The sequence below is a fragment of the Natrix helvetica genome, assembly GCF_964273705.1.
Source record: "Natrix helvetica genome assembly, chromosome: 7".
Taxonomy (NCBI): Eukaryota; Metazoa; Chordata; class Lepidosauria; order Squamata; family Natricidae; genus Natrix; species Natrix helvetica.
In genome coordinates this window covers 28,373,918-28,398,001 of record NC_138558.1, presented here as the reverse complement: position 1 = coordinate 28,398,001, position 24,084 = coordinate 28,373,918, and the positions used below count along the sequence as shown (strand labels likewise).

The window sequence follows — 24,084 nt, the reverse complement described above, 5'->3', positions numbered from 1 at the left end:
CTTAGCATTATGGTTATACAAGAAGTCACTGGAAAAAGAGTTCTGTGCTGATGTTTATCTCTAGTTATCTTTCTCGCTGATCTTTCAGCAGAAAGGAAAACTGAAACTGCACTTCATGCACATGGCAGGAAAGTTTTATAAAATAAACAAGGTATTCAGAATATAACCTGAACTGTCCATAAGAGAAAGGGCTGCATGTCAACAAACAGAAGTGGATAAGTCTGCCGTCTAATTCTTTTCACGGGGAGAGTTCCTTGAGAAACCACTGCCATGAATTCCGTTTATGGGTCTGTTCTCTTCCCCTCCCCCCTTTCTTTCCCTATTTGAATTTGAAAATTCGAGTCTTCTTTTGAAGAATGAAAGCCTGCATTTAGATTATATTTTTAATACTACTGAGTTTTAAATGCCCTGTGCTACTGTTTCAGTGACAATGTATTTTATTTTTCAATTTTTAATAGATAAAATTGTCTCTGGGAGACTCCTCAAAGCAGGATATAAAATATTTTAAATCTATATCATCATAACTAACTAAGTTCATTCACCATAATCATAAAGACTTTGAAAGTTTTATTTCTCTTCTTAAACTAGGAAAACAAAATAAATAAAATCTGTTTTCTTATCTATTCTTATGGTCAATAAGCAATCCAATAATGGGACGATAACCAGCAGCTGAGCAAGAGATAACTGATACAATGCAGACACCTCCAAATGAAAAATACCTGGAAAAACCATTCTGGGAAATATTTCTGTATTAACTGCTTCTCTAAATAAATGAGCATCTCTGACAGCGTAGAAAGGCAGGGCAGCATTCTGAATTGTTTCCATTTAGGCTTGAATTTCCAGGATTCCTTTTAAAATGTGTAACAATAAGGGGAAAGGCATATATGATTTCAGCTAGTGCCTTGTCTGCATAGTCTAGAAAAGATAATTAACAAAAATATCTCACAATCTACCACCCAAAACCCTCGTGCTTCCAGAATAAGCCATTCTGAGGAATAAACATAAGGTGACCAACTTTTTTACAATGAAAAGGAGGACAAAACCCGTTCTATTGTCCAAAATGGCAGGATATAAGAATCCTCAAGAACTGCAAATTAAGCCCTCATTTTTTGTGTTTTTGCTTCAGTGACTTAGTCTCCAACATGAGGTAGATGGCACTTGTCACTATTAGTTATCACTACTTCCCTATTAATGAGGTCAGGTAAAGTTTGGAAGCTGGCCTGTGACAAACAAAACAGATCAAACAGAGACTTGGGATCAAATAGAGAATCCACTATGCTGTAGGAATTGTAATGCTGTTCAGGAATGACCTTGGGAGATAGAAGGAATAGTAACAGACATAAAAGATTTCCCCGCCCACAGGAGAGGGGGCACGGGAAGGGATCCTACCAAGTTTTCCAAAGTGTTAAAGGAAAGGAGAAGGGAAATACTCTCAGTCTCTCAGTCTTTTTGTTAATATAACCTCACCTTAAAGATACAGCTAGTATTCGTTGTTTTGTTCCTTACCTGAACTGCCTTGGAGGACTAACCAAAATTAAGATACTGGACTTATAATCAATCACTTTCACTCTAGTCTTTCACACAAGGTTGTTGCTATGGCAGTGGGACAGTGGGAATGGAAAGAGGGAGTACTGTATTAACTGCTATAATACCATTTATATCAGGCCTGAATTTACCTTCAGATTAGATATAATCTTCTAAAGTTATACTGTTTTTTTTAAAAAACCACATATTTACTTATTCAATTTTTCTGTAATTCAGTAAAAGGCAGATGAGCTATCAATTAAATTAGCCTAAAATCTATTCCTGTCTTAGATACTGAAGAGTAGATTAACTTCCTTTTATTTGTTATAAAAAAGGACACTCAGTATTTACATCTTGAATCCTATTAAATAAATGTAAAATATAAGTTGTATCCTAATTTTTGGCCTTTTATTCCACAAATTAAAACATTTGCTCTTAAAAACCCCTGTAAGGTTACGGAATTTGTCCCTTATTTTATGAGTGCAAAAACAAAAGGGAAAAAAACAGTCATACTATTTTATCTGTAGGAACTTCAAAATTTAGATAAATAATGAAAAAATCCAGATTTCCAAAGTGTCCATCTCACTATCTTTTTGACTAGAAGATACAAAACAATTTTTGCTCCTTGAGAGCTGATGTTTGACACAGAATCTTTTAGCTGACTTATAAGTTTGCAAAGACAAGACAAGTGTGTGCTGAAAAGATTATACTACTAGTTAATTTGTGAAAGAACACCCAAGACTGTGAAAACATCTTGATCTACTCACTACTTTGGAATGCATTTGTTCTGACAATATTCAACAATATTAAAACACTCACATAATGCTCACCTACTAAGAAAAATAAATGGACTGTTTCAGTTTCATAGAAACATTTTCTCTCCTGCAAAAATTATCCGCCCTGGACAAATATTTGAGGGTTCCCCTGACTATTAATTTCCATTGATAAAATTCCCTTCCATTAACAAAATTCCTCACACAGATAAGAGATATATTATTTAATAGATCCTTTTCTCCAGTCAACTTTATGATTATGACTATTTCTAGTTTATGTAACAAAATTACATCCTACTGAAAAACAATAGGGTTTTTTTATTCACAGGATTATGTAATAATAACAATTCCTAAATCTCCACTGTTTTTCTTAATGTTCAGTTCTTTGTTCAAACTGATATACAATTTGAAACACTAAAGGAAGTATCTGAAGTACCTGAATTATAAACAGCATTGTTATAAACAGCATTGAATTGCAAATATATACTCTGGTATGAACAGAAGCTCTACAAGAAATCAACCAGTGTTTCCTCCAAATAATGATATGACTTTGAAACGTAATGACTGAAAGGACACCAAAAGACAGTTCAGCAGTTATGACACCTGAGTAAGAGTTTTATTCTTTACCAATCAATCAAAAATGTTCAATTTTCCAAGAATATTTAATATTCCTGAGATTTGTTCACCACTGTCCAAAGTTCAAATATAAAAAAATAGGGCTTGTTAAGATAAAGAAAAGAGCAATTCAGAAAACTGCTTTCAGAATATTATTATTCTTCACAAATACATTGCAGGCAATATACTCTGAATTAATATATTTTAGATTTTCCTATATACTATCATTGTCTCTTAAATGCATAAATATATCCATTCAAAACCTAAATAAATAGACCCAGGGAGTGGGTATAGGGAGAGAAAAGTCAAGAAGAATAGGCAATGAATTAAAGTAACCCAATTAATTGAAACAGAATTGAGAATTTGTTAATTTTGAGGGGTTTTTTTAAGTATAAAAATTATACAGCTGTTTCTTGTCAATGAGTTTCAAAATAATAACTGCAGTCAACTGTAGCTTTGGTCAGCACCATCTAGTATAGCAAGCGTGTCTTTTCCTGCATTTCCTCCATTCAGTCAGTCAGTCATGCCCTAGTCACCACAAAGCTTGTCTACTGCAATATACTTTACATGGGTCTGTTCTTGAAAACTACTCAGAAGCTTCAGCTAGTGTAGAATGCAATGGTGCCAGCAGAGGTTGCCATGCCTCAGTATGCCTATGTGACATCTCTGCATCTCAGCCTGTACTGGTTGCCAATCAGTTTTCAGGTGGAATTCCAAACGCTGGTTGTTACCTATATTGCCCAGGGCTTGGTTATTTGAAGGACCACCTACTTCCAATGGCCAGTATGTGTTGGCATCTTTGGTCTCTTTGGTTAAAAAGTGTTCTCTATCAGGACCTAGGAAGTAGATCTTCCTATGTTACAGAACATTTTATTTTTCAAATACGATCCCCCTCACAAATCCATATAGTTCTCCACTATGTTAGCATTTAGTAAATCCTTGAAAACTTTGATTGTTGTCCAATGCCTTGATCTAAAATTAGTAGGACCCCTTGTTGGCTGTGTCTATTATTTTATTATATAAATAAAACAAGATATGTTATTATCTTGTGAATCACCCAAAGTCAATTTCAGTCACTAAATTCACTAAAATGAACAAGTAAATAAAGTTTTGCGGGAATTCTCTGTGAATCTGCATATATGGTCCACATCTAAATTAGGTAAAAACCAATAGTTTTTATATTATTGGAAGTAACTACAATTAATATTTAGCAAATATATTATAATTTATCTATCAGCTGCATTTGCTATCAAAATTTGTAGCTTAAAATATTTTATAAACAAAAATGGAAAAGTAAGCTTAGTAATAACAACATAAGTATGAGAAAGACACCCTAAAGTACTATATATGAAATCTTTCATTTCAATATACATATAAAGTTGTTGGAGGGAGATTAAACTGGGGGATGTGTCAAGTGGAAAATTAGTCTGGAATCTCTATACAAGGGGGCAAAGTATGATCTCCTTTGATTAACATCACACTTAATATAATCTGGCCTAGAGAAAAACTGCCAGTTTGAGAAGATTCCTGTGTTATAGGTATAAACAATAAAAAAGTTAATTGAACTCTTCTGATGTGGATCTGATTGCTTGTGCTTGACAAAAGTGGAAATGAATGTCTGTTGGACCCCCCCAAATTCACATCAGAAAATCTCATCTGTTTCTAGAGTTTTTGTACAAAAGAGTCATTTGAAACTAAGAATATAACCCTGCATGCCTGGATAGTACCTTAACAGGTATATATGATTTTTAAAATGTTAAAAAAAACCAGTCCCCAAATATTCATGTATGATTTAATGGCTTGTGTTTGGTTGAGTCACTAAAAACTTTATACATTATTAAGTAACACCTAAAGTGCCCCCATTTTAAAAATATTATACATGTTATTAATGCATTTTCAATGAGTCTTCCCTTTTTGCCTGGTGTACCTCTACTACAAAAGCTATTTTAACATCTAATCCTCTCTGAATTTTGATAGTGGAGACTGTATAAATTATTCTGTTTCATAAGAAAGAAACTACCTTTATGGAAATGTAGAAGGCTCTAAACCAGAGGTTCTCAACCTGTGGGTCGCGACCCCTTTGGGGGTCAAACGACCCTTTCACAGGGGTCACCTAAGACCATCGGAAAATACATATTTTTGATGGTCTTAGGAACCGAGACACCAATTTGATGGTTGGGAGTCACCACAACATGAGGAACTGTATTAAAGGGTTGCGGCATTGGGAAGGTTGAGAACCACTGATCTAAACCAATTAGAGAACAAGCCGTTTTCTTTGGTTTTCAAGCTACACACATTCAAGCACAGATCTAAATGAGAAGTGTATTCAAGTTGGTATGAACACATCCAGTTATCTATGAGACCTAGGTGAGAATCATTGTCTTCAGAGGTCCAGCTGTAGGTGTGAAAACTGATCAGAGAAACAAATAAAGCTAGTATGCGCTCTTTTCATTATTTAGTTTGAAGGCATTGGTTGATTTTCTGAAGGGAGCCAACCATCTGAATCACAGGCAAGAAATAGAATAGCTAAAGAGAGCTCTTAGTCAGTAGGCTAAAGCTGCTGGTTAACAAATTGGAAATTTATGAGAGAGAACAAGGAAAAAGAACAGCTGAAAGACAAGTCCAACAGAAGGAAAAGATATGGAGACAGAAGGGCTATATATCAATAGTGGAAAGAGATATTTTGTAATGGTGAACATATTTGAGAAAGATAGTGTGCTAGTATATTTATTAGCCATATACTTTTCTTATCTTGTGTGAGGATGAACGGACACACAGACAACTTTTAATATAAAACACTTGGATTTCTTGTTCATGATCTTTGCCACTATAGAACATTTCCATTACAATTTCTGTATTATCCGTACTTTATCCTTTTTTATATTTTTATTTTTAAAAGATTACATTTCACCAAAAATTCAGTAAAAAGAACAATGCAAGCTACTAAATTAAAGCTGCATCAATATGCAATGTCTCTAGGTTCTGCTATAAATATCAAACTAAGACAGAGGAGGAAAACCTACTCATTTGTACATAGCCATTAATGCAGCATATAAAGCAAGAAAGATATATACGATAATGGATAGCACTCTATTCTCAAGGGAATTACATTCTAACAGCATTTCTTCGGTTGAATGAGAAAGTGCAAGACAATGAAAGCAGTAGCTTCAAAAAAGAAGTGAAACTAGCAGCCCGCTGAATCAAATTTTATTTAAAAGACAAACTTCTGTTTATAGATAATCCTTAGAAATACAAGATTTTATGCTCATTTATTAACACAAGTATAATGTAAACTAATCAGAAAAGAAAATCTCAGCAGAATATTTTAGAGAGAAAAAGACCAATTCCAGGCATTAAAGTCCTTATCATAGACTATCATGGCTAAAATATAGAAACTAAGGTGAAATTATGGAAATATATGTTTAAAAATTACATTTTAAAAGACTAACGCTTGGCTCAAGAAAAGCCTTCCTCCATCAGAAGCAAGAAAGCTGAAATGGTCAAGATTTGTTCCAATCTAAGAACATATATTCAAGAATTTTATATTGTAGGGAAATAAAAAGTTGCATTTCTCATATTACCGTGTCTTCCCGAAAATAAGACCCAACAGGAAAAGAAGCCCTGGCATGATTTTTTAGGATGCTCGTAATATAAGCCCTACACCCCAAAATTAGCCCCAGTTAAAATCCGTCAGCCAGATGGATACATTTTAATACTGCATTTCCCAGAAAAAAAGACCTCACCTGAAAATAAGCCCTAACGCGTCTTTTGGAGCAAAAATTAATATAAGACCCAGTCTTATTTTCAGGGAAACACAGGTAAATACCCATCTACAGTGGGTAGTGATTAAGGTGTTGTCTTAGAAACCATCTGACTGGGAGTTCTAGCCTTCCTTAGCCATGAAAGCCAACTAGGTGACTTTGGGCTAGTCATTCTCTCTCAGCCAAAGAACCTAATCGGGTTGTTATTGTTGAGAGGGGAAACCTGCAAGAATATTAAGTTATTCACTTCCTTGAGGCAGAATAAAAATATCGTTATCATCATCACCATTATCATCATCATCTTCTTCTTCTTAATTGCAATCTTGTGATATAGCAATCTCTTTCCAATTCAACCTACCTGATATTATTATATAAAGTTTGCCTGTGTATGTACAGTTTAAAATCCCAACATCTTTTTTACACTGAATTAACACAAGAAGCCAAGGGAACATATTATTCCATCCTAATATGTAGAAAAAATATGGTCATGATACCACACCTTATTTTCCATCAAAATCTTGCCTCCTAATTAAGATTATTAAAATTCTGGTAATAAAGAGTTAATATCTGCATTAATATGCTTAAATAATGAAATATAGGAATATGTGTTTCATCGTAAGACACCCTACCCACCTTACACTGGAATAAGTTAGAAACTGACTATATGTATTCATTACTTTGGTACATTTGGTTTAAAAAATATTACTTTCAATCAATCGAAGATTGACTGACTGACTGATTTTGAAGGGCAGAGAGCAGCTCCACACAACTAATACCTATCAACAACAATAGCCTGAGAACAAAACAAAACAAACCCTCACACTGTCAGTTCACCAGTGAAAACACTGAAAAACAAAAGGCTGAAATTATATGTTGGAAACAGAATGCTAATAGTTCGACATAAATATACCTATAGTATACATCTCTTTATGAAATAGCATGCTTTGAGGTCCTATCAGCAGACATTCTTACATAAATTGAGACTTGGAGACAGGTGGCACTATTCAGCCTCATTGGATGGATAGATGAATATAAATTGGTTTTAGAAATAACCTATTCCAGAACCATGGTTGATACAGTTCCAGAATCTATGGACATTCTTAACCTTCATTTGTCAATACTTTCATATACTAATGGAACACTTTTGTTTTACAGGTATTTAATTAATGTTCTACAAAATAGATATTCTTCTACTTTAAAACTGGATAGTATTTTCTTTACTTCTAACTGTTGCCCAGCTTTCATGATTTCTCTTTTGTATTTCTACATTATTTTTATTTAGAAGTCATATTTAAATAGAATTATCTTCGCCCCTTCATCCTTGTTACAAAATAGACAAAATGAATGGATTTTAATAAAATCATATATAATGCTACGCTATCTTAATAGTCATCTTAAAATAACAATGATTAACAATTAGCATTATATATCCCCACTGTTGCCTTAGCACTAAACAATTTGTTATTATATACTGCTCTATATATCATCTGTTTCTCTTGCTGGACTATTCCAATAAGAGACAGACAGCTGCAACACTATTTCCCCATTCACCATAAGGACCATCTGACTTTAATTGTAGTACGCAGCTTGATGTGGGTCTGATTATGAGAAGCCAAAGTATCACAGTGTAATAATCCGGAAAAGCAAAAGCCTGCCAAGCACAGGACTGAAACAGAGGCTTGGGCTGTTTAGTTGGCTGATGAGATGGAGGAAAATATGATTAATGAGCAAGGTATAATGATATCAGGAACCCGATTACCACCACAAAAAGGTCACAGATCAAAGCAGCATACATTTCCAATCACTGCAGAAAAATCTGTACTGTGTATTGAAAGGGGGAAAATTGCCCATTGTACCCTACAAAATTACCACTTAAAAGGACTATAATAATTTATAATTATCTCATTAATTGCAAAGATAAATATATCAGCATTCTATTTTTGAAACAGATCTAGTAGTAATGTGTTTTAGTCAAAATATTCCTTTTTTAAGAAATATATTTTCCTTACTTAATTTTTTTGTAATCAGACAACTATCTATTTATATAATATTAAAATTAAACACTGAAAAGGTAATTATTTGGACTATATTTTCAGGATGTCATTTGGAAAATGCCTATACACATATGTACTATTGTCATCTTGGTAATAGCTATGTATAATTGGTATATATCAGTGGTGGGTTCTGGATCCCGGTGCAACCGATACGGTGCAACGGGGCCGGGTGTCCATCACATTAATGCGCGCAATGTGCACATGTGTACTTACTGCCCACAACGCTCTGTGACACCTCCACGACGATCCAGCTGCTTGGAGGAGCGTCGCGCAAGTGCCGTATGCTCCATGTGCATGCGCGGAAGCCCCGATAACCTCAAATACCAGTAAGGAGCGCAGGCAGGTGGGTGGACCCTCGGGAGAACCGTACCGGAATGGTACCTGGTGCTCCCAGCAGGCACCGATACGCCCGTACTGGGACGTAGCGGTAATAACCCACCACTGGTATATAGTGTAAAAAAAAAAAAAAGCTAAATTGGACACCATAAATCTACTGTCATTATCTTGCTTTTTCCTGTATTTTGGAGTTAAACATAGATGTTGTCTAGGTAGTGATTAAATACAGATCTGCTTTGTTTCAGTAAAATGGCTGAATATCACTCTTACATTGGAACACAACATTTTTGAAATTCAAATTCAAACCTTTATTGTCAGAGTACAAAATGTGTACAATGAGATTGGTAGATTTGTATTATACCATATTTGTATAGTGAATTGTGTGAAATTCATTATATAATTACAGAGAAAAACTTTGCATTGTTGGTTTCTGAGGATTGCTTCCCTAAATAGATATTATCATTGGCAGAGTAAAAGGGAGAGAAATGAACTACTCCAGGATCCATACAAGTCAGAAATTGTGTAGTATTGTATATGTAAGAAAGAAGCATTCTCACATGTTGCTATATTCTTAATTTCAGCCCCTTTACTTGGTGGACCCTTGTTCCCTACTGGGAACAAATCTATTTATGAGTCTCTTTGTCTTGAAGCAGAAAAGTAGGAAATATTATCCTATATGCACTCCTGAAACCCCTGAGATACCAGAATATGATGTTAAACTCTAGTTTTGAATTTCTACAATTTGATAGCACATATTTTCCCAAGAATACTAATGGGGAAATGGAAGGAAGAGTTTTACATCAACCCAACCACTACAATCTTGAAATTAACTCCGCTTCCAAACATCTGAACTGCCCTGAAAGCATATTTTAAGGATTTGGATGATAATACATAAGCATAGTACCTTGCCAAAAAAAGAAACATGACTCTCAAAAATAGGGAAAAAAACACCATTCTTCCATACCACCTATTTGAGGAATTCATTTTCCATATTTACATTAGTGTAGTTTATCTTAAAAATATGTTTGCATGTATCTATATAGTACCTTTCACTATTCTACTAGAGACTTAAATAATTTTAATGATAGCTCAGTTCTGAGAAGCCAAGAAAGGTATCACATGTAATCTAAACGTTGAATTGAAAAATATTACGAAGAAGTACTAGGAAGCTAATTACATTAAAGCATTGATAAAAGCTCTGGGAATGCTGTTAACATATTTTACCATTTTAGTGATATGATTAAAAATTAGCACCAACATTTAAATTAAAAATAAGTGTAAAACTATAGAGATTTCCAGTCTCCCCAAATAGCTGTTTTCATTCCAAGCTACATAAATTCCAGGTTTACATGGTGAAAAATGACATATTTTTTGAGAAAGCTCATAACTTAACACAATTAATAGTTGACTGTTATCTTACCAGTCTATTTATGCGAACAAATTCTTCTGGGGTTTTGGCCCATGGTGGAAGTTCAACATCAGACACCACTGTTCCATCATCCATCACTCCAAGATTGTAATTATTGAAATTGACAAACATCTCAGGTAGATAATAAAATTCAGGAACAAGCTCCTATATGGAAATGAAAACCAGTGACATGTAATAAATTGGGTTATCATTGAAGTCATTCACTTAAAAGAGATAGTGAATGCAATGGAAAGTACTTTCATTTTGTATATATAATAATATTTTCATTTTACATATATTAAATGTTGCAGAAAACTTGCTCACAGTGGTAGATAAATGCAATATTTGAAATGTTGAATGAAAGAAAAGTAGGTATGTCTAAGTGTCTAAACATGGTTTAATCTGAAATTAAAGCATTAAATCTTAGTATTCTTTAAAATAATGGAAGCTGTAACATTTCAAACTCGTATTTTTAACTTTTGTTTTTAAAAATATCATGTTTAGAAACATTAAATACTCACTAAACTTTATTGTAAAATGTGTAGCATTATATTCTGCATCTGATTTCAAAATCAGATTCAGAAAAATGTGTCTAAATGATCAGCTCACATTTCCTGAATAATTTAAGATACTATATACTCTTATGCTTGCTATGTCTATGTAAGCAGTAACATACTCAGCTTGGCAATAGAATGCTTATAAGATGCATTAGTATTATGCATACAACAATAAAGTATTGCATACTTAAGAGTATAGATGGAGATTAATGGTGGCACCAATTTTTAGGAAAATTGGCTACTACAATGATAATGTATAGGATTATTTTTTAAAGCATTTAGAATGAGTAAACCTCTATTAAAGCAATCTCCTTATCAATATTAGCATAAAGATACTTAAATGCTGGATAACTTTTTTTTAAAAGTGTTAGGCAAAATATAGTATATATAGAAGGACTAAAAAATTTTTTAACTGTGACAATTAACTAATCAATGGAGCTTAGACCCAAAAGCTCCTTCTCAATTTGTGGGAGATTTATTCTATTATCATTCAAATTCATTCAGTTATGTTATATTTTAACTAGAAGTTTATTCTTTGTAAACTTATTTGAATTGCTGTTCTCTATTACAATAAAATATATGTATTTTAAGAAATGACCCCAACCAAGTTCTCATACGTAAAAGTTATTTGGAAATGTATGATGTCACATAAAGAGCTACACATCATAAACTCCATTTCATAGTACATTAGTTACCCCAAAATTCTGGTAATGGAATCAGGATATGTATTTGATTCTCTATAATATTCTGACTCTTGCAACTCACTATATCACCTATATCTGTTTCAGAAGGTCCAGTAAGGATATGAAAAAATAGCACTTGGAAGATTTTTTTTTTTTTTGTAACACTATCGTTTATCCCATGTGGTGCACCTAAGAGATGGGTATATTGTTTTGTACATGAATATGTGCAACAGTCTTAATACTAACTAGTCTTTAGATTTACATGAAAGAGCAGGCAGTTTCTTTTCTTTATAATATTGCCTATAAAAATATAAAAATTTAATTGCTTTCTCTTGATTGCCACATGGTACTGTTCTTAAATTATACTCTGTAATTCATGTAAATCAGGTTTCCTGGCAGAAGTAATTTTTATATCCATAAATTAAAATTGTCACTAAAAATCATAGCTGAAGACTGGATAGATTTAGCCAAGTTCAAACATAATGCTGCATTGCATTATTTTAAATATATAAGCAAAAATGTTTACATCTAAAGGAAACTAATTGTCCCTACGCTTCTTTAGACTGTGGGCAAGAGCTACATTTTTAATTAAAAGTTAATAGAAATTTAAAATATTAATTAAGGCATTAGCTATTAAATGAAAATAATAAATAATATAAATATAAAACTATTTTACAAGTTACTTAAAATTCCTAATAATGTTGAACTTTGTAATGTTCTTCATTTTATATACTCATAAAAAATGCTTCAAATGATTAAAAAAACTCTATGTTATTAATTTGATGTGTTAAAATGTTAAAATAAGCTAGCCAATTTGAAACTAGTTAAATATACAACAGTTGAACAGAATGTACAATATGAAGATTTCATCATAGCTGTCAATTATACTAAGAGTACACTAGTGTATGCCTATCTTTCTTCTAATTACATTGTGGTGTACATTTAGTCTAGAAAATAAAAATAATAAATACGTTATTATTGTTTGCCTGTTTCACATATTTCTCAAGGTAGAAAATGTATTTTATTTGCTGTTATCAATATTTACCATAACGGAACATTATAAAATGTTTACAAAAACAGATTAGAGAAAGCAATTAATTCTTCTGGGAGTTCTATCAATTTCCTTTAACAAACACTTCATGAATGAAAAGACTTAATATTTGTAATTGCTTTAGAAAATGATTTCATTGCAAGTAAATGGTGTAAAATTGGTCTTTCTTCCAACAAGTGAAAACTACTTTCCATTTAATAAGCAGAAAACCACATTCTGTGCATTGGCCCCAGTGGTTAACGATGTTAGAGGCCCAGTGTATCAGATTCTAAATCCACTCTTGACATGGGTCAATGGATCAGTGGTCTTCCAGATACCACCCTCAGGGTCAACTATGGCAAGAACAGTTTCCAAATAGCTGAGTGCAATACCAGGTCATCAGATTATAGACAAGGTCAGCCTAGAGTTACTAGAGCAAAAGCAGAAAAAATGAAGCAAGAATTAAGCTATTATCACCTCAGACCTTGTCAAAAACAGCACAGCGATGTATGCTGAATCTTTGTATACCGGTTTGTGAATTATTCTAAAACAAGATCACAGTAAGATTAATGCAAAATGTCTCCTTAAAATAAACTCCAGAGATGTATATAGAGCTATTTTATGGGCTAAAGAAATCGGTGGCAAACAAATTTAACAAACAAACAAACAGGAGAAATGGAATTATTTACATATGTTTAAGTTAAATATATATTGGATTTATCAGAAAAGAAATAATAAAATTTGTCCTTGGTTTAACTTTAAATTCTCTTGCTAACCAAATGTCATTCAAATCTGAATATTTTAATCATGAATGCAAATATGTTCTACAATATAATCTAAAAAACTATGTCCATATTATTTTTAGATGAATTAACACCCGTATTGTTATTCAGAAAGATTCAAAGATAACTTTTGTTATAAATAATAGGCAAAAATCTTGCCAATATCTGTCTTTACTAAAATCATTCCAGTTATTATGTCCATTATTTTTCAGACAAATTAGTAACCAGGTTTGCCCTAATCTGCCATTAATGACATAGCTTTGGTTGCATTTACACCACCTCAATTCAGTAAAATAGTGAGTAATCTAGTGTAAGTTAAGTATGAGTAAATGTATGAACCAGAACTACAATAACTTTGAAGATATACAAAATTTTCTCTTTTCCTTTAAATAAAGCAGCTATATTTTTGAGGCTTCTATTTCAATCTAAAAAAGAATGCCATTGCTTTAAGAGTCAAATGACTTCGCTTTCTAAAGCAGTGGAATGATTTTTCAGGTTCTTGCAGAAACTTGCAAAAGTGTATGGCTCTTTCAACTTTTGGCAGTGCGGTTTTGTTTGTGTTTATGTGAAATTCCCCCAAAATCTAAATCATTTCCAATAATCCAGCTCAAGGATTATTAACTGCTATGGAGCATTTCTGGTGTAGCATTTCTACATTATATTTTATATCTTCCTGAATGTTTCAGAGGGAAAAAGACAATCTGAAAGCAATTTGAAAAATGAGGAAACACAAGTTTCCTGTTTCTCCTCTTGTTTCCCAATTCCAGTCACTCCTGTAGAAAGAACTTTAGTTTTTGTAAACGTTTCAGGGAGTTGTTAGAAATTTACACCATCTAAATAAAGGACAGATTCCCCTGGAGGAAATGTGGTAGCAAAGAGTCAACAGTGACTTAATGGAACTTAATTATATCAAATTAAAAAAAAAATGCAAAAATCAATTTAATTGTCAAATATTTTTTTTAAAAAACCCTGTTTTAGTTTAGTATTAAAGAATTCCATGGTTACTTCTAATAATATAGCTTCTACATTTTTCTACATTAAGGCCTACATTTTAAGATTTTGTGAAGATCTTTTTCCCAACAAATCACAGAATTGCAAATAAGTTATTCCTAACACACACACACACACACGCACACACAACCTCAGACTCCAACTTCTTGTAGATTTTTGTACCTCAACTATCAAACTGAACCCTTAAATGTTTGCTTTGAGTTTTTAGTGTTTTCTTTTTTTATTCCCCTCTATTTTATTTGCTATACTGTTTGTGCCCTACAATGTATTGTTTATATGATTATTTTGTAGATGATTCTTAATATATACATATTAAGTATCCTTAGAAGAATGAAAGGTAGGTTATAATCACATCAATTAATAATAAGTGAAATTCCAAGACTTGTTCAAATCTTATGTCAACCTACAGTAGTCCTAGGGTCTCTGTAAAAATAAATAAGATAATATACATAAACATTCTTTTTATTATGATTATTTAGTGTGCTTGTTAGATATCCACAAATTTTATCAGATGAAGCCTCATAGGTATATATTTCTTACAGTTTATATTGTTAAAGCTGATTTTCATTTATTTGTTTTGCTAGGAAAGAGGACAGAAACGTGTGCATTACTGACACTAGATCTATCCTGTTTCCCCAAAAATAAGCCCTCCCCGGATAATAAGCCCTCCTCGAAAATACTGCAACACAGCAGCAGCCATGAAGCGACCACACTCGCAGCCTCCTGCATCTCAAAAATAATAAGACCCCCCCAAAATAAGGCCAAGTGCTTATTTCGGGGTCAAAAGAAAATAAGACCCTGCCTTATTTTCAGGAGGAAATGGTATTAGCTTGTTAGAATTATTGTATCTAATTATTTGTGGATTCACTCTTACTTTCACCTTGTAATCGCACTGTATCTAAGAAGTCTAAAATTATGAGAAAGTAAATAATACGAGAGAATTGAAATTCGTGTAAGTATGTTCTTAATTAACATTGTTAGAAATAATTGGTAGATTATGATAAGTAAATATATACTTAACTGCAGATATGTGCTGAACTATTTGTATTTATTTATTTATATTTATCAAATTTCAAAAATGTCCATCTCCCTTACAGAGAGGTTTAATTTTTTTTTAAAAAAAAAACCTTCCTCTCCTTTATGGATTGGCAGGAGCTGGGGAAACTCATCATGCAGTCCTTGCATCTTGAACTGCCAACCTTCCAGTCAACAAATCCAGTGTTTTAACTGCTAGGCCCCCTACTTTGATTTAATCTATACAATATTTTCAAGTTAGGATTTGGCTAGGATTATATAGGCCAAGTATAATGAGTTGATTTTTGACAACTGTGTGGTTATTCTTCATATCAAGCCTAGACAATAAATAATCGGTGTCTGCATGCTTAATCTTTAGTTGACTTGTAAGATTTTCATGTACTATGCACTCAGACTAGAATCTGTATTGCAGACCCTATTGTCACATAATCAATGACAGCCGATTGCTATGCTGCAGTGCAATAATGTTAGAGACCTACATATTTATTGTCAATGTTTAAATTCTAAGGTTATTCATCATCTTCTTTTGAATTAATGGGTACTTGGCATGTCACTTGATGGCTTTGGACAGTTGAGATATATTTATATAATGGCCATCTCTATCCTGGGAATTTCCCTTGTCGCTTGCTTCAGTCTTTATATATATTAAGAATTGTTGAAATTAATTTGTTAATTCATTAAATTACATCTATGTTGGAGAATATATAATCACTTAATGAAAACACATTATAGAGCAGCTAACCATTTCATCATGTTTTCTATATTGTTGATTTTAAAAAAAACTTTTATCAACAGTGTAACTATGCTCTAGCTAGTGCTTACTCACACAGTAAATACTTCTTTTCCAGATTTGCTTATTGCAGCAATATTTGGTTTTGTAAAAAGTTTACATAATTAATTGTACAAGCATGTAAACATCAATATAACCCTTGAATAATTATCACCACACTCTCTTTGTCTGTCCCATCTTATTTTGTTCCTAGAAACATTTAGATAGTGACCAAAGGTGCAGCCAACATACTAAATTAGCTTTGAATTTTAGAAATTTGAAAATATCTGTCAGGTTGAGGGCAATTGATATGCAGATAGTGGATAATTTCCTTCACTTTAAAAAATGACACAGCAAAATTGTTATTAATCATTAAATAGTAATATATGTTTAACAATATACCGGGCTACAAGCAGAGACACAAAATGCAACATCATAATCATGGAACAATAACCGAAATGTTACATAGTTCCCACAAGCCATTCTTTCCACATGCCCTATTCGTTTCATGATGATGTAATTGTAGAATCAAGATCTTATATGAGGTGGTGGTGATGATGATGATGACAGCAAGATGAATACAATGATTATTTTAAGAGCTATATTATTATAAAGCTTGCTTTTGACATATGGTGAATTTGCCTAAATTCATCTCATTCCTGTATAACTTTGTTCAGAAGAGTGTGACTACCTTTATTTGCTATATGATACATCAGAAGAAAATTACCTGCAGTAAAAGTCAAATTGTAGTTAACTATGTCAAAGTTCACATCTGCCTAATACTTTAAAGGTAGTTTTGAAAGGTAAAATATGTTTTAGTTTTTACTTAACTATGGAGTAAAAACATATGTTAGCTAAGTATGAACAGGGATTGAGGGAAAGCATTAACACCTACCTGACAGTAAAGTAAAATTGGAAAAGGAGTTTTAGTTTATCTAATGTCTACCCTGCCGTGTAATTATTAGACTATAACAGTAAGGTCAAATCGGCAGAAAATAGCTTGTATAATGTAAAAACAAAACAAAAGCTAGGAGTTCAAACAAAAATTAAATGGCAGTGAAAGGATTGCTAGATGCTTTGATCATAAGTTCAGGACTTTTATGGCCTGATGACAAGGATTGGCTTTAACCTCATGTATATCTATATATAATTTTATTTCCTCAGTTTTGATATAAAAAAGAATGGAAGAAGCTGGGCATAGGATGAATGTATATCTTATTTGAAACTGTTCACATAACAGGATAAACTTATTAAGCATTGCATCTTCACTCTTTTATTATAACAACTAATTTGGTATTTGGAACGAGGAGAATAGTCAGCATTTAATTTCCCCTTAATGGCCCTTGAAGACAAAGATGCAAGAGTCAGTTTAATATAGTGGTTAAGTACCAGGCTAGAAATCAGGAGAAAGTAAGTTTTAGCCCTTCCTTAGGCACAAAATCACCTGCTTTTCTTGTTTGTTTGAAGACAAGAGTCTAAAAACAGAAAATATTTTGTTTTAAGAGGTACAAGTGTGAGTTGGACATGTCTGTTCTCATTATGGTAATCCTAGCAATGATCAGAACAGGGGTTTCACCATGTTTATCTGTTAGCCTGGATAACCATCTGATATGTTTAATGCTGGGGGTCCTGATGATCAAGTATCTCACAGAATTATTATTTTTTAAATAGTACTGATTATATAATACCATCATTATCAGAATCCACACCCTTCTTGGGTTTCTTCAGCCAGACAGTGTCACAAAAAAGTCTCAAACAGAACAAAAATATTCTCTTCATTGGAATCTGCACTGCCAATATCTTGCATATGCATACTAAGATTAAGATTGTGTGAACAGTGAAAGCACTAGACAGAATAGCTGTCATTATAAAACAAACAAAATCCTTGGAACAACCAGGAAAGTAAGTCACTTGCAAAACCACAACAGCTTTCCCCCAGTTAAAATAACAAGTGGTTTAGTTCTACGGTGATCCAGCATTAACAGGAATTTGAAAACCTTCGGGGAGAGGGGGCGGTCTATAAATACTGAAAATAAAATAAATAAATAAATAAACCCAAAGAGCTTCAAAACTTACAGTTCACACCTAATTTTGGAGTCTGTTTACATCAGGGGTGTCCAAACTTGGGAACTTTAAGACTTGTGGACTTCAACTCCCAGAATTCCCCAGCCAGCATGGCTGGGGAATTCTAGGAGTTGAAGTCCACAAGTCTTAAAGTTCCCAAGTTTGGACACCCCTGGTTTACATCTAATATAATATAAGCCTTGCAAGACCTAAAGGTCTTCCTGACTGGCTTGTCCATGCATGCAAGCGTCCTGTCTCTGATAGACAATTCTACAGAGATGGCAGAAAAAGCTTTCTGCTACAGCAGTTTAGATCAAAATGTCTATTTCAGAGAAAGTTTTGAATGTATAACTTTTGACCTTATAAGGGGGAAAAAAAGCATCACTGACATCAGGCCATTAAAACATGATTCAATCTAGATCTTAATCCTGAAGTTGATGAATCTGTCCTGTACTTTGATGAGAACATCATGTCATTCTTTTATGAAATCAGGTTGATTTTTTTTTCAAGTAAACTATATCACTAAGTGGGTACTTTGACCTTTTGGCAAATGCTATTAGAGTTCAGAAGCACATGAATTAGATTTGCTTGACTTTGTGACAGATATCCACCTTTGCCATTTTGCTAGTATTTTGGGGGTTAGTGGTTGTTCATTGATCTCAGTGTATGCTATATTCCATGTAATAGTTCAAAAACGTTTAGGAACTAAGGAAGATATATATTCTTCCTTTTACATCAAAGCGGAGGAATAAGTTTTAAAAGATTTCAGTGTCATGGTGTGACAAAAATATCGCCAGCACACAGTATTCAACTTGAGTTATTTCCAAGCTAGCGTTATTCTATTGTTATACATATTCAAATATTGGTGCTGTATGTGCAAAACACAAAGGATAATTCAATTTCCACTTTCCTACTTGAAAGCTGTATTGTAATCATTTCAAATAAGGTAACTCTTATATTCTTCAAAGTTCTACACACTGATAAATAATCATCATTATGTTCATCACATTTTAAAATTTAAATTGTGCTTTACCTTTATATCAGATGTATCACGTTGACAATTGCGCCACGCCCTTGAAACTGATGAGAAAGCTCTATCTGCATGATCAAACTTCCCACCTTGTAAGTTTAGGAAAAACGTTGTAAAAGGCTCCTAAAAACATGATTAAAAAGGAAGATGAAATACTTTGTGAAGCAGCAGCACTTTCCTTTTTTCTATATTTCTAATACCGGTAGTCCTCGACTTACAACCATTTGTTTAGCGACCATTCAAAGTTACAATAGCACGGGGGAAAGTGCTTTATGACCATTTTTCACACTTATGACCACTGCAGCAACTCCATGGTGACATGATCAAAATTTAGACGCTTGTCAAGTGGTTCATATTTATGACCGTTGCAGTGTTTCAGGGTCATGTGATCACCTCTTGCAAACGTCTGACACACAAAGTCAATGGGGAATCCAGATTCACTTAACAACCATGTTACTAACTGAACAACTGCGATGATTTTCTTTACAACAGTGGTAGGAAAAATCATAAAATGGGGCAAAACTCACTTAACAACTGAAATTTTGGACTGAATTGTGGTCGTAACCTGAGGACTACCTGTACTTCACCTTGTCTGAATAAAATTATATGTTTTGTTTCTGGAAAGAAGTAAAAATAATAATGCAAGTTATTCATTTCAAGAATATGTAAAGAAAATCCTATATTACAGTGTTGCTTGGAGGGTTGCTGGAAAATCTGGGTTACAGATTTTCCGTATTTCTTCTATTATTCCATTAGTGCATCCACTACAGTTATAATTCAACCTAGCATTTACATATCCGTAACTGTATACAGAACAGGAATTAAAGGATATCTAGAGATGGCTCCAAGAGATTTCCATAGCTTTGATATAATACAAACAATCTTTGAATAAAGTATATTAGCACATTTGTTAGTCAGCTAAATCTTCCCTACGAATATTGTGCATGCGCACCTACTTCCTGCAAATACAGTTCACAATTAAGAGAGAAAAATGTTAACAACTGAAAAAAATCTCTTCCTCAAAAGATACCTAAGCACATATTAGATGATAATTGCCTGAAATTAGCTAAGTACCATAAATTACTGCTAGGATTTATGTCTGCTTGTATGAATCTAACAAGGCTTAATTAATGACGTTTTGCTAATGCTTTCCCAAAGAAATTAGTTTCTATCAGGTAAATCATAATTCCAGTTTATTTTACAGAAACTTGGCTCATTTCATCAATATATCAAATCTGTCCAACTGCATGTTATCCACAAGTATATATTATTGGAAAAATTCTACTATATCTACATAAGTTTACATTCCAAATTAAATAATGGTCATACAACCAAATCACAGTTTTAAACTGGGAAAAAAAACCAAAGTCTACTCTACTTTTCTTGTACATACATTTTTATGAAGTATAATTACTTCATTTCTCATGATCTAAAGCAAGCCTGTTCAGTTGCATGATTCCAGTTAAAATATTGAACTCCTCTTATTTAACCATTGAGTATCTTTTTTATGCATATACACAAAAACATTCTAATACACACTTACAATTCTTAACAACCAAGTGAGTGCAAAGCTGGCTGTTGAATAATGAGTGCCATAATGAAACTTTGGAACTTGATCATCTTCCCATGTTTCGTAGCGTTCTGCAAAGAATGCAGCTCGTTTGGGATTAAGAGCACCAATAGGCTAGGAAGAAGAAAAAGAACACAGTTTAGTGAATCACTTCATCAGCAGTTGTTGCAAAGCAATACATACATGGTTGGATTATTATTATTACAGTTTAATATAATGAGGTGTAAAACATAGAACTATGTAAGTGTGAAGTATCGTGTAAATATCACATGATAGCAAGATAACAATTTTAGAAATATAAAATTGCATTTATTTAATTGGATTATTCATTCTAATAACTCTTTATTACTACTGCAAATTTTATAAAAGGAAACATATAAGGAGTATTTTGTCCTATGTCTCTTAAGTATATTGGATTATTTCCTCTGACAAAATTCCACTTCAATATCTTCACAAAGTTCTATATCAACATGGGCTACTCCCACTTAATAACTGATTTATATAGGCCTAGCAAAAATGTGATAGCAAAGTTTTACAACATAAGCATGCCAACTCATATGGCTCCACAGGCCATACATTCAGTGGTGGGTTGCTCTTACTGTCACTACTGGTATGCTGATCATGTGCTCGCACGTTCTGTTCGTGCACGCAACTGACTTGCGCTGTGCGCGTGTGTGCAATCCATTGCCCCTGCAACAACCACCTGATTATTGGGGCTCACGCAGGCACCACATGCTGTGCGGGAGTGAATAATTTGCCGTTTGCCATAAAAATAGGTATAGAGCGCGGGTGAGCGGGTGGGCCAAAAGAGCCACATTACTGGTACGCTCTCAGCTGCTCTGGGCCACTACTAGTACACCTGTACCGTATCAGATCCATAGCAACCCACCTCTGCATACATTACACCCTATTGATACAGGATTTTCTTACTAGGAAGTGTCTCCAACAGAAGTATAGAATATACTTCTATATTTGATCAGGGCTTCAGTGGAAGAAGGAATGGACAAAATGTTATTTTAAACATTTTATCCAGTTTCTAGTTATGGAATATTCATATCGAAAATAAGATCTTAATACAGGTAGTGCTTGACTTACGACCACAACTGAGCCCAAAATTTCTGTTGTTAAGCAAGGCATTTGTTAAGTGAGTTTTGCCCCACTTTATGACCTTTCTTGTCAATTGTTATATGGACCACTACAGTTGCAGTCACTAAATGAACTTTTGTAAGTTGAGGACTACCTATAATATTGTTAACATTAAACTGAACAAAATAGAAAAGCCAGGTTTTCTTTCCCATTGATACTTATTTCGGATAATCATTTTTGCTCAAAGATGTTTCAATATGCTCAAAAGGTTTTCTGTCACGTCTTATAAACTATATTTAATATGAACCTTAATAAATGATAGAGCAGTGAGACCTAATAGCTGCACTTTTCTTTTAAAATTAAGAACTGCAAACCCTAAACAACGGAAAAGGGCACATAACATAATTAAAAACAAATCCATCTTGTGAGGAAGACTGAATGAATAAGTAGCATTCGGTGCTTACAATATGTATCCGGTTAATATTATATAGAAATATGCAAAATATGCTATTAATATGAATATTCATTAATGCAATTCACTTTTGTTCCAATAAATACCAGTTATTTTGCCTGTATATAGTAAACTATTTACTAATTGCCGATAGTAATGCAATTCATGCAGTCATGACAATCTGCCAAGAGGTGGAGCAAATATTTTGAAAACCTGTTCATAGAAATCTGCTTTATTTTCAAGAATCTCAGCATTTTCTCTTGGAAAGATAAAGCAGACAGATGATTTGCTAAATATGCCCATCTTTATAAACTATCAAAGCTGCAGCACTGCCATGATTCTTTAGGAAATATTCTTACCCGCCTTAACATCTATGTTACATGCACTGATAACCCGATTAATTTTAGATTGCTGGGGACAGAAATGTTCTGTATTAGTTAATTCTCTGTCCCTACTGTTCAGTTTAAACGTTTATCTAGAAAATCTGTGAATTTAATGCCAAGTAACTTAAACCCTTTCTTTGATGAATGCAAACCATCTCTTTTGTACAGTTTTAATTGGACCAGATGCAGATATCATGACTAATATAATCAAAGCCTTCCCTTTTACATCATTCCTATAGCCACACATTAAACTCCGCTATACACTGGCGTTCTTCTTTTTGTTTTTTATATACTGGTAAAACCTCTGAAAAGGTAAGCCTACAGCCTATACGACTAAGTTCGTACCTCAAGCTCTGGAAATCATTCTGCACAGAAATTACATCTTTCTGAGACAGATCATTTGTGCCAAGATGTATAATAGCATCAACATCACAGTTCTTACTGGCATTCTTGACTATATTAAAGATATGCCTCTTGTCTCTGCTGGCAATACCACCTGGCAAACACTTGACCTTTTTCAAAACTTCCATATCATTTCCTAAATTTACATCCCTTACTATTGAATCACCAACCAGAAGGTGGCTTCTCTTTTTGGATATCTTGCTCTTCTTGCATGATTGATGTGTATGTAATACCTGATTCATACTTTCCCCTATCCAAAGCAAGTTCTTCAACTTGGACCACGATCCCCTGCTTATTTGAGTTATCATCAACACAACAATCATAACCTGTCTCTTTAGTGTCCCTGTTAAGGTTAGCAAGAGCATTGTATCTGTTATGCTGGGACAGAGCTTTGTGTTTATGATTCACAGCTGTCACCCTGCCAGATCCGACAATGGTCCATACTGCCCTTCTCCTGCAGGATCTTTGTGGCAGATGGGGCTGATAGCACAGCAGTTCTTTCAGTAGAATGGCTGAGTGGGATGCCTAATTTCTGCTTGGAGAGCAGAGATTAGAGACTCTAGATAGGTACTCTGTCCATGTAAACTAGTAATTTGTTTACTAATCTACTAGTATCCAAGTTTGAAAAGAGAACTGCGAAAGACAGCTGCAAGACAAGTATTGCACTGAACTAAGCCAGTCATCCTGAAATAAAATAAGTTTGTAATTTCCGGTGCACTTACCCTGAATGTATTTTTGCTGTTTTTGGTTTTTATATAAT

General features: G+C 33.5%; 1 protein-coding gene across 3 annotated transcripts in view; it reads right to left on the bottom strand.

The window, feature by feature from the left end:
- Window positions 1-24,084, bottom strand: part of LRBA (LPS responsive beige-like anchor protein) — a 357,721-nt gene that overhangs the window by 69,220 nt on the left and 264,417 nt on the right. For all 3 annotated transcript variants that reach the window (XM_081959507.1, XM_081959508.1, XM_081959509.1), the window contains exons 45-47: window positions 20,976-21,116; window positions 19,436-19,555; window positions 10,484-10,636 (exon numbers count right to left, since the gene is read on the bottom strand). In XM_081959507.1, coding sequence (XP_081815633.1) covers window positions 10,484-10,636; window positions 19,436-19,555; window positions 20,976-21,116 — 414 coding nt within the window. The remainder of the gene's footprint in view (window positions 1-10,483; window positions 10,637-19,435; window positions 19,556-20,975; window positions 21,117-24,084) is intronic.